This window comes from Brienomyrus brachyistius, chromosome 5 (assembly GCF_023856365.1).
Source record: "Brienomyrus brachyistius isolate T26 chromosome 5, BBRACH_0.4, whole genome shotgun sequence".
Classification (NCBI taxonomy): Eukaryota; Metazoa; Chordata; class Actinopteri; order Osteoglossiformes; family Mormyridae; genus Brienomyrus; species Brienomyrus brachyistius.
The window spans coordinates 32,041,351-32,053,843 of NC_064537.1; the positions used below are offsets into that span (position 1 = coordinate 32,041,351).

At 37.2% G+C, this 12,493-nt stretch overlaps 2 protein-coding genes across 17 annotated transcripts in view; both read right to left on the minus strand.

The window, feature by feature from the left end:
* Positions 1-1,908: 1,908 nt before the first annotated feature.
* On the minus strand, positions 1,909-4,725 carry hoxb2a (homeobox B2a). Its single transcript, XM_049014037.1, has 2 exons — positions 3,841-4,725; positions 1,909-3,105 (listed from the first exon to the last, which is right to left on the minus strand). Exons 1-2 carry the CDS (start codon positions 4,250-4,252, stop codon positions 2,393-2,395), a joined length of 1,125 nt encoding a protein of 374 aa, XP_048869994.1. The 5' UTR covers positions 4,253-4,725; the 3' UTR covers positions 1,909-2,392.
* A 3,080-nt stretch (positions 4,726-7,805) lies between these two features.
* Positions 7,806-12,493, minus strand: part of hoxb3a (homeobox B3a) — a 45,480-nt gene continuing 40,792 nt past the window's right edge. For all 16 annotated transcript variants that reach the window (XM_049014022.1, XM_049014023.1, XM_049014027.1 and 13 more), the window contains 2 exons: positions 9,536-10,112; positions 7,806-8,891 (listed from right to left, as the gene is read on the minus strand). In XM_049014022.1, the coding sequence (XP_048869979.1) occupies positions 8,128-8,891; positions 9,536-10,004 (1,233 nt within the window). In that variant the 5' untranslated portion in view covers positions 10,005-10,112 and the 3' untranslated portion in view covers positions 7,806-8,127. The remainder of the gene's footprint in view (positions 8,892-9,535; positions 10,113-12,493) is intronic.

The following is a 12,493-nucleotide window of genomic DNA, read 5'->3' on the forward strand; positions in this document are numbered from 1 at the left end:
GGAAAAAGCACTGCACATGTGTAGTGGATGCTTGTGTATTTGACACAAAAAACAGATCATAATTCCATACATACTGAGACTGAACCTATAATCTTGCAAATGTAGAAAAATAACCATGGGTCTTGTGCTGTTAAATCTTTTTTCTACTCTTTGCAGCAGTTCAAAGAAAAGATAAGCAATGTTGAATATAAGAAGTCTACATTTTTAATCTGAAATCTCTGGCAGATGTGGGTGGTCTATGTCATAAAAATAAACTTAATTTTTAGACTTCTTTTACACTATGATGTTCAATAATCTAACAGAAATTGAGTTAATCAAATTCTTTGGTCACTTCATTTGGGTTCATTGGACTTGTATTGATTTGTATCTGTCACTGACAATAGGAATGGCCTAGAATGTTTCTATTGATAACATGTCAGTGGTTTTGTGGGACTGAACTTAGCCGATTCACCCATCATTAATTAGTCTTCCTCCAATGTTTGAAGGCATTTGCTCCCAAATGCACATCACTTGTCCACTCTTTTACTTTCTCTCGATTTCTTTCACTAATGCAAAACACCTAAACTGTATCTTGTGTTTGGTAAGACAAGAATCTACAGAATCAATTAATTTGCCCAGCATATTCCTGTGAAGAGTAATATATTTATCCAGCACAGCAAGTGCCCTATGCTGTATCGTTGTACCTCATAAATATCATCTTCCTATAGCACAAATCATAATATTAATCAATGCTTCCCATTCAATAGCTGTGTATTATTGTTGTTGTCTATACTTACATAAAATATATCCATTTAAATTATTGTTAATTATGTTATTTTCAAACATCATATGGTAGGGACTAGTTATTCAGTAATCAAAATATGATTATGCAACTGTATAAATATGATCTATGGACAAAATCGCATTAGACACTGCATTAATCTACCACCATATTTAATTAATCCACTGTATTGTCATTCAACATTGCAACATATGTTGCACAATAAAGAGTTTCAAATTCTGGTCATTCTGGGCCCAACAAGGTCTACTTCTTAAATTCTATTGCCTCTAAACCCCTTTCTCTACACATTGTAGCATAATGGCTGCCCACTTTTTGTTCATATCGCCCATCGTGGTCCCAGCGCCATTTTAAATAAAGACGACAGCAACCATAACATCTGCTAGACAACACGCTTTCCGTGACCGCTTTAATAGTAACTCAGCTCAACGTCGTCTGAATTTGTTTCATTCCAAATAGGAACTAGTAACAAAGACGCTCCATGATTTATTTCTGTGTTATGGCAGTTGCGTCCTCGACTGACCCTTTCCATTTGTAAAGGATTTTGATATATGAATTGTGCGCTCCTGACGAAAACGCTTTTGGTATGACACTTAAAACTTCGCACGTAAGAACATATTCGCAGGGGATCGCGCAACATAATTATTTTATGTAGAATGGACAACTTGTTTTTTATGCTATCAATATTTAATCCGGAACTGAACGTGGTATTCAAATTACTTCAAAATATGTATTTAGGAATATGTACAGTATAATTATTTAAAATTAAACTTAAAATGAAAGATTTTAAAACCGATATACTTAAATTCACAGGTAATTTAAAAATACGTTTTATGATTTGAAAATAATAGCAAATATCATAATGTAACGCATCCAAATCCCGCTACAAGCCTATTGGAGTCGTTGTGTACATTTTTGAATAACGTTATTGCATTAATATTCAAAGGAATTCATACACACCATTTCATCGATCGGTTTACTTTAAGCAATAAGTTGTATTACCATTCTTAAGTAGACGCTTCGGGTTTTTATTACAAATCAATAGCGGTGGCTGAGTTTAAAAATAATTGCAATGAAACGACGTAAAATCTACTGTTCATTTAAATATTTTGGAGAATTAAAACACACACTTAATCTTATAAATTCTTTATTTCACCTATGAAAATAATGTACAATAAATAATTTCCATTTACTATTAAAGAATCTCAATAAATAAACTAATTCTAAAACTTAAGAGGGAGGAAACCCTTCTCGTAAGAATTTCTAAGAATAATCTATCCAACAATTCCTGAGATTTAGACGATTGAGTTTAGGCTATACTGACCATTTCCGCACATTGTCTATCATAATCCTAAATTACCTTTAACGTGACGATAAAATGAAATCAATTAAATACCTCATATTTGGACAGGTAGGTCCTGGCTGGAATACAATAAAATGGTACATGTGGATGAACAATCGCTTCGATCATCGAATGCGAGTAAGTTCTTAAAATATTTAAACAGTCTGGCTATTCTTTCCAGAAATACATGTACAAAACAACTCCAAAGAAATAACGTGATATAATTATTAATTCTGGGAAATGACTACCCTCTTTTGCACCTTACATTCACGTTAGAACTGTAGATGCTGCAAATCTATTGTACAGAGAGTGCTCGTGAACAAGTCAAAGTCCTCTTCAGAAAAATCTACCGGGCTGTCTAGTGAGCTCTGCAAGCTAGGCGATAGCGCATCCGAAATTTGAAGACAGGAATCGGAAGAATAGAAATTCAAATCGGAGAGCTGGGCGGCATCACGAGACTCTGAAAATGAATTATCTGGCCCAGATGGAGATCTATCACCCATTGTTGGAAGGTTAACTGCAGTGGGCGTCGGGTAGAGTGGAGATCTTGCGGTTTTGTCGGGAGAAGATGGAGCCTTCCGGCTGGTTGGCTGTGTCTTCTCGGGAGTGGGCTGGTTATTGTCATTGCTGTTAGGGTACGAAGAAGGCTCTTTTTCCAAGCTTGCAGACACTGATGCATCTATAAACTGATTTGAGAAGGGGGACGCGGCATCCGCACCCTCCAAAGATTCGAAACCACCGTTTTCGCTTTCTTGGCCGTCCTTGTAATGGGTTGTTTGCCGCTTGTGCTTCATTCTCCGGTTCTGGAACCAAACTTTAACTTGTCTTTCAGTAAGATCCAGTAAAGCGGCGATCTCCACCCTTCGAGGACGGCATAGATATTTGTTGAAGTGAAATTCCTTCTCCAGCTCCAAAAGCTGCGTGTTTGTGTAGGCTGTCCTTAGTCGTCTTGAGTTATTTCCGTTATCCTGTCCGCTTGCAGACTCTGCAATTGAAGCAACACCAAAGAGAATATAATGCGTAAGAAATATATACAGTAATAAATGTTCACAGTAAATGTCCTTGAGAAAAAATACTGGAATTGTAGCTGTTCTAATTTACACACATTTTTTTTCTTTTATGCCCCCAGATTATTATTCCAGCTATGTTTATTGCATTTTTCAAGCCTTACTGAGTAAGACACTGTGAAATTTAATACCTCTAATATGGCCACTTCATGCTTTAGAGTGGTAATAATAATAAATACCTCATAAAGACCGAAACCGCATTTTAGAAGCCTATGTACGTTACGCGTTTGCTTGTCAGTTATACGACGTGGCTATGTTTGCCATTTATAGAAATGTCTGGATTCACAGAATAATGATCACGTTCTTAAACTAGTCGTTTTGTAGAGTACAAGCACACAGGCTACTGTGCGAAAATGACATTAATAAAACATACTTTACTCTAAAACGAACGCGAATTTAATAGACATCTGCCTTGTGTAGGTAAACAATTAGATAATCCATTTTCGGCTATGATTTATAACCGGATAATATTTCAAATATTACTGCTTTGTAAATTAAAACGCAAACAATTATTATAGCTTACGAATTTAATGCACAGTCTGTGTTAGATTCAGAACAGGAAAAGACAGGAAGCGTGCAACCTTGCAGCGAAATGTCATAAAACACAAAAATCCGCAGGCAAACCGTGTCTGCAACAAAACTCATGTACTAACCTGTCGGAGATTCCAGCCCCGAGACTACAAAGCCGGAGGAAGCTGAAGGTGGGGAGGAGGCGGCAATGGCTTGTCCCTGTTGCTGGCTCTTTTTCGAGGATTTCTTCTCCTTCATCCATGGAAACTCGGGTGCCAGCGAGCCGTTGCTCGCCGGCGGTGCATGGCCTTGCGGTGGCGGGGTCCGGAGGAGGAGGCCATTTGAAATTCTTTTTTGGCTTCTCGGTCGTGCCTGGCTGCTAGAGCAAGGATTCAGGCTTGGGATGGTGTGCTCAAAAGGAGGAGGAATTAATGTCGAGTCCTTGATTGATGAAGTTTGAAATGACTCCAGTACAGCGGGAAAAGACGTCAGGCACTCTGCAAGGGAAGGCTGGCTGTTTATGAACCCGATTTCCCTCTCAAATTCAAAATTCATAGCTTCTTCTGGTGAAAACACTAGTGAGGTATTCAAATAAAACTATTTTAAAGCTGCAATTGTCCCGATTACGGTTTATTAGTAGGCTTCAATAATTGTGTTTAATAGTGATATTACAGGCGTATGGGGACCTTGGTCTTCTAAACTGGAGACAAGGGCGAAATTACAGCCAATTCCTGGTCACATGGTCAAAACAACCAATGGTAATTCAGGGCCTGGTGGAAAAGGAAAGCATTATTTTCTCAAATTCTCGAAAACACAGAATATTAAATGTGTACCTATGGGGAAGAAGGGCGGTAAACGTCAGTAAAATATTTGGTTTTGTCTGTCTCTAAACGTAATGTGAAAATTTACTGATGCTCAATTAAAAATGGATAGATCTCTCTCTTCTTCTGTAATTCATTACCAAAAATGATCGCAGAAATGACTGACTGCACAGCAAAAGCTGCTGGTGTTTTTGTAGTCTTAAATTCTTGAAGGATCAACAGCCATTTATCTGAAAACAGCATATAACATTATAATATTGTAACATTTTGCACGGAGCCCTTGTGGCAGAGGTTTTTAATTAAATCTCTTCAAATGATTATCAGAGGCATACGACGTTGTCTTCTGATTTACAGTATATTGATGTCGGTTAAATGTGTCTGATTGTATAATTCGTTAGGTTGCTCAAATAAATAGCACGGTTATTCTGAAAATTGTTTTAATTGAAAACAATGTATTTACATTCGGTACGAATAGTGGTCTATGCACTGATCTAATTTCAAATGTTTGCGACCCAGACATAAGCAGGCACTTTTATTTAGATCAACTATTGGAAAGGAAAACAATGAATTGTATGTAAATACGGATTATGTGAGTAGCTGTTAGAAATTTTCAGAAGTAGTTAGAGAGATATTTTTAGAAACGAAATGGCATAATGGCAGTGATCAATCTTTTCCTCGGCAAAGCGCTTGACAGCTAACGCAGCAACCACCCTCAAGAATGCATCTCTGTACCTCCTGTTCAAAACAAAGAAAACCCTCTCTCCTGCCTCATGGAGCGAGATCTTTGTTTCTGCAAAGTAAATGTTACCCAAGAGGTGTAACAGCGCATATTTATACATCACAAGGTATGTATGTCGCGTATTTGTAGGAAACTGAATTGGCTGATCCGTGTATTTAATCGCCTGGAGAAACTGCGCAATTGCGCGATTTCTCGTAAAAGAGATCAGAAAATGTGTGTGGGTGTTAGAAGCATTTTAAAGAGGCACAAAGCAAGTTCCGGCTACATTCAAGGGAACCGTGAACAAGATGAAGCAAAGGAATATCAGGGAGATCGTCTTCTCCTGACATGTTTGGCAATTATTATTATTATTATTATTATTATTATTATTATTATTATTAATATTATTATTATTATTAGTAGTAGTAGTAGTAGCAGCAGCAGCAGCAGCAGCAGCAGCAGTAGTAGTGTGTTACATTGCTAAAATTGGGCATAACTTGGAAATTAGTTTTGTCTGTCCAGTTGCACTGATGCTTAGGTGTATAACGGTATAAAAGATCTTGATTTTATATAATGATATAAACATACGTATATAAATTGGCTGAACACTTAAATGAAACGACTTCGACAGAATATGTGACAGAATATACAGATCCGTTGTCTTTGTTATAGTTTGGTCAGTTGGCTTTGATTGTGCCACCACTCCAAACCATCATTTTTGGCGGTTCCCTTATTATTGTTTTCCTAGGGATATACGTTGGCACAACTGTAAAGCACATAAAAGCAACACTTAAAGGATTCATCTTTAAACCAAGGAAATATATTACTGTGCATCTACAATATGAGATGCAGCGTGTATAAGCCATTAGTATAAAATGTCCAAGGAACACAGAGATGCAGATAATTAAATACCCAGTTTGATTTTAACTAAAACAGCCAAAATGTTCTATTGATACATTAATTATATATAATGTAACCACCATTAGCATACTTCGTTGTATAGTTGTTTTTCATTTGTAATACAAACTTGCTTTAGAACATAACCACCCTTGAATTAATAAAATTTTGGAAATCCCAGCATTTAACTTTAATATTCATAGACTGGGAGGTCTGAATGTATTTTCTTTGTATATATTCCAGATGAACCCGTGAGCCTACAATGGCATGATACCACGTGACCTGCAGACGACAGCGGAGGCATTCGATGCTTACTGGGATTGGTCTGACTGAAAGCACTAGCAAGAACACTTAAAGAACGCATGCTCCGATGGAAGAGTTAGATTGAGAAACAACGAGTATATCCCTTTTTATAATACTTTGTGCGTAATTCAGTGGGTCTCCGTGTATAAAGAGGACAGTGGTGGTGTGGAGAATTATTACGTATTCTCACTTGTGGCGTTTAAAAGACCAACGGAACTGCATAACAGAAATTTTTATTTAAGAATTGTTCCACAGACAACTCTTAGCAAGGAAATAAATGTATCTACCAAGAACAAAGGCTCTCAAACAGAGTTTTAGCTAATTCTCGACTATGCAGTAACAGTCAGTCTGATCCCGTCCTCATGCCTCCAGCAAAACCCAATACATTATTTTTTATGTACAAGAATAACATAAACTACTAATTTCTAAAATACAATAACTAAAATAAATGTGCTTACAATGACAATAACACATCTTTTATAACAGGTAAATACTAAAAAAGTACATTTTCTTGTTATAAATACATAATATTGAGGGGATAAATAATAAAAAAGAAATATTGGCTATAACAAATAAATATATATTTATGAATGCTCACTCTAACACATAAGAAGACACCCACGATTGAGCTGCCTGGGCTCTTCCATTTCAAAATATTTTTATCTACCCTTTAAAATGTAAACTCTAAGTGCAACAATGATGCCCAGACAAGAAAGCTTTAGTGAACTTCTGGAAGCCATCACTTAAGCTCGATATCTCGGTCATACATTTTGTTCAAATATACCCTGTTTTCACGTTAGGTCAAGAAAGGAAAGGAGATGGGCTTTTATAAATGAACTTTAGAGAAGAATGGCCTAATGTATGAAAATTTGAGAGAATATGCTTCAGATAAAGGGAGAAATTAAGGTAGTACATATTTGGAGTCTAACGCAAATACTGTGCTTAAGACAAGGCAAATATTTCCAGAATTTATCGACATTTTCTGGATGCTAACATTTACAGATAGCAACCCCACAGCATGAACAAGAAGTGATGGGCATTCAGTAATGTTAGAGAACACATGACCTTTCCCCCCTTGTATTGGCACAGAAGAGTTAATGCGTTTACTGCAGGTTGGCCAGTTAAGGTGATAGGTTTAGGTAGAGAGGTAATATGAAAGGGAAAGTAAACTAAAACAATCCAGTGGTTTTCTGCAATAAGCAGAATAGCTTTGTGTATGTGTGTGTGTGTGTGTGTGCGTATGTATGTGTGTGTATATATATATATATATATATATATATATATATACACATATACATACATATATATATGTATATATATATAAAAACATTTTTAAATCAAATTTAAAAAACTCTAGACTATTACACATTTTCATACGTGCTTGTAAGTTGTGCAGAGTAATAAACCAGATTCATTTATCAAAATGGCCCAATGCAAGTATGTTATGTAAAAAAAAAAAAAACTGTGGGATACTTCACCACTTTCGACTTTTGTCATAATTCTAAGTGGGCCTTAATAGGGGTTGGCAGCAAAAATTTTAAATGCAATTAAATTTACGATTAATATCACTTAGAACAAAAATATGGCAACATCAACAGGGACATATTTAGACACTATACGAAACCACTGGATCATTTGATAAATCCCGTTGCAGCGCCCCATGTATTAATATAATTTCTTTTCCAAACCTGCTACAGATGCGTTAGCTTGGGAGCCTCCTGGATTCTACCCTGAGAAGGATGGTGCGCTGAAAGGTCTGTGTATGTTGGGTGGGAGTCACATGGTCCATGATGCTGGTTACTTGGCATCTGTGCTGCACCATTGTAGTCAATATTATTAGACTGGTGATGTGGCAGGTGATTGAGACCATATAGAGATGGCCCTGATGTGGGAATTGAATCCATATAGTTTCCTCCAACATACACAGGGCTACCCTGAATATTCGGAGTCCCATAATTACCACCGTTACCCTGTAGACCATGAGGGTCATATTCTGGTGCGGTATTGCCATACTTCTGTTGAGAAGGACATGGTTTCATAGGGGTTTGGTAGGCTGTTGACATGGCATAAGAATTCTGATGAGGCTTATTGAATGATGGTGGAGAGGTGTCCTCAAAGGTACCACTCATTGAATGCATGGGGTTCATAAAACCAGCAGATGATTGCATGGGGAGGGGGGGGCTTCCAGTCGGAGACGCACCACCAGAGGAGGAGCCCATTCCCTTCAATTTTTGATCCTTTTTGTACTTCATTCTTCGGTTTTGGAACCATATTTTTATCTGCCGCTCACTGAGATTGAGTAAGTTGGCCATCTCCACGCGCCGCGGCCGGCACAGGTACCGATTGAAGTGGAATTCTTTCTCCAGCTCCACCAGCTGCGCGCTCGTGTAGGCTGTGCGCGCTCTTTTGGAAGCCGCCGAACCCGGAGGGCTTTTCTCACCACTGCAGCTCTCCACTGGGTGGAAATGAAATGAAACATAATTACTAACTTCAAAAATTGAATGCACCATTTACTAATAAACCATGGAAACTTAACCCCTTTATATTAGTCCTTTCTGTTTCCTAACTGGCATTTATTAAGAGCACTGAGCTCAACACTGACCTGGTATATTTAAATTGCATCAGCCGCCGTAGTACTGAGAATAGATACACTTAGGATCAGCAGCTTAATTATTTTTAATAGGTAAAGCCTATTAAAACTGTCCGAACATTTTAAAGCATAATGCGACAATTATATTTCAGAATTTTACCGGTCTTGACACATTTCAGCGAAAACTAGAAAATATTAAAACAGATAACAGCAGTTCTTTAGTAGAACGTACTAGTTCTGACGATTTACAAATATTGACCCAGCACTACAACCAAAATGTAACGGCTATTTTAAAATGTTATTTTCGGTTAATTTATATCTTTAATGATTTCATCTAATTGTTCCTTGCGCCTTTTGGGAGCAAGTCATTGTTTGCAATGTACAAAATCTCCTTGCATTTTTCTGTATCTAAAATAAGTACGGTCAATATCAGTGTTTCTGTTTCAAAATGACATTCGGTGGTGTACACCTACAAACACAGCAAATGAACGAAGCAATCGGAGACACACCGTTAGCTGTAGTTGCGCACGGGGAGCTGTTTTTCTGTTTAGAGTTCTGCCTTGACTCTTTCATCCAAGGAAAGATCTGTTTGGCGAGTGTGGCGTTGGGAGGGAGGGTGGGGGACTTGGTGGGGGCTGCTTTTGCGTTGCTGCTGCTGCTGCTGCTAGCCGGCTGTTGCGTTGTACTGCTGTTGGTACTGTTGGATGGATTCTGGGGAGGGGAGACTGGGGGTGCTTGATGATGTTCAGGTGGTAGACTGTGGCGCATGCAGCTCCCATTGATTTCTTTCGTCTTCGTGTGCTGCTGTGGGGTGCTGTTGCCAAGGGACTGGAGGGAACAGGCGGATCTCTGGTAGTCGCTCTCCAAGTGCCCTGAGGACTGGTATACTGGTTGCGCGGCATCATAACCAAACCCGTTGGCTTGGTACGAGTAGCCTCCGAAAAGTGTAGAGTTGTCGTAATAAGACGTTTTCTGCATTTCCGAAAATATTTTCACCAGCTACCAAGGTCTTGACGACCTTCTGGAAGAACATTGGCACCAGAGGTCACGTGACAGTCTCTTTCCAATTGCCTCTTGGAAGCTGACCTGAAGGGTTATAAGAATCAAATAAGAGAAGCTCAGGCATAAATCCATCTTCACCACTGAAAAGCGTCATGACATGAATAGCGAGTTTCCAAATGCGGCTTACATTGTTAGATGGAGCTAGATTTATTTTCTGTTCCTTCCCCGAAACCGCTTACAAAATTGAAGAGCAAAGTGTACTAACCATCACGAACAAATAAACGTGATTTATCTGAAAGTGCAATTTCCACATATTTAATTGGTATAATTTAGTTTGATTATTTCTTTGCCTTTTTACATGCATTCTGGTTTTACTCTCTTTTTTCATTCGTATATTTTTTCATGTAAAATATAAATTATTGCGCTGTAATTTTAGTATGAGAATACGTTGTTTCTTAGATTTAAGTAGCATTACATGTGATGGCAAAATGATAGGAAAACAGTATTTGGGGTATTGTACCATATATTGATTCAAGGTTTGTTCTCTTTATGTAATATTTTCTAAACAAAAAAATCATTAACTCAAGGAATACTCATTATTGGTGAGTAGTGTCCTTATAAAATAGTATAAAATACTAATAGATTTTATTATAGTAATTCATGCAAATGCTACACACTTAGACACAGCCTGAAGAACGATATGCATAAACATATAAAATGTTACTGCCAAAATGTTATGTAGTTAATCGTTTTACTGTGAGTGAATCTTTTTGTTTATTCTACTATTCAATCGCAAAAATATTTTTCGGTTATATTAAACAGCAGGAAACTGCAGTTGTGCCTCTTGTCATTTATGTTTAAGGATTTTTAAACGCCAGTGAAAATTGAATACTGGGAGACGTATCATCCATGGATTCTGACGCAAGAGGGTCATTTGGCCAAAACAGAAAGCATTAAAAAACTAGGTGTGGTTCCGATAGCTTACTGATCAGGTGTGATGCGTCTTCTCTGCAACTACATTTCATTTTGGACCACAGAGAGGTCACATTTCATGGTTTTATCTGAAACTCTCTGTCTTTGAAAGTGAAATCTCAAGATTTATAATGACATCCACTTTGCTGGTCTGAAAATACAATCGATTTGTACAGAAAATGTAAAGTTATGGTTGTATTTAACAAAATCTTTTTGAATCTTTTTACCATGATGTCTCAAAAATCTAAATGTTCTGGCACACTTAACGGTCTGTATTAAATCATTATTAATTAAACAGACAAAACACAACTGCATTGATTTCATTTAATGTTTTTGGAAATAATGCCATTTAACATAAAATCCATATTACATTTCTTCGAGTTTCGCTTAGGTTCTGTTTAAAATATCAAATAGGTAATCAAGACAGCATACAAATAAATTATAAAGCAAATTTGTTTTCAATAAATCAACAAAATGTCAACATGGCTACGTAAATTCCAAAATAAGCTGTTCAGTACAAGAAAACTCCAAATTAATAAATTTCAGAACAAAAGAAACTCTTAAACAGCATTGTGTCCGACTGGTGTGATGTAGCTAAGATTAATTTTACAGTGCACATGACATTGAAACATAATGTACGTCATAGTTGATTTTTGTTAATAAAATAAAAAGTAGAGCAAAAAAATCATTGTATCAATGTAAATGAAATAAAGCGAGTCATATCTCTGCTTGTCGGGGAACCTAGAGCTTTTGTATATCAACTCCCATCACGTCACAAATGTCGGTCATTTATCTTTCCTGTGGACGGCTGGAATCCTAATTATTTACTCCAAGGATTTGTAGAAAAATCACAGCAGGAATAATAAATGTTAAATTATATCGTGTTGCAATTAACCTGAAAACAGACCCCTTCGGCCTGCTTGTTACCGTAACGCTATCAAAGTTTCCAGTACATTTCTTTAACACAATTACGACGTGAAACATAATCCGTATACCGTACAACTGCACCGTCAGCAGCGATGAAGACATGAAAACGGAATTTAGCTATAGCATTGTCAAAACTACACACACGCACACACATACGTGTGTGTGTGGAATTAACATATTGTTTTCAAAGGTTTCAATACGATGCGAAATCATAGCAATCCTGTTCGTATTTCTGACCCAAAATCATGAGGTCTTCAGCAAATCGAACGTCATAAAGCCCAGAGACCTCTGTAAATTATTTAAATTCAAATTCAAACACATTCCAGAGTAAGACACAAACAGGCACAAACTGAAAGAAGATCGTAGTTGTAAAATGATCTAATTTATAATGAAAGCTCTGTCCGGGACCTCAGCACACGGTTAGCGATTTAAAAAATATGCTAAAAACATTTGTCCTCGTTCTTTGCAGCTAAAAGCTAGGATTCAAATAAGTTCGTTTTATAGAGATGAGAAGAAAAAGAAAAGGAGTAGCTGTGAGGAAGGAAGCTTAAAGCATTGTGAACTCT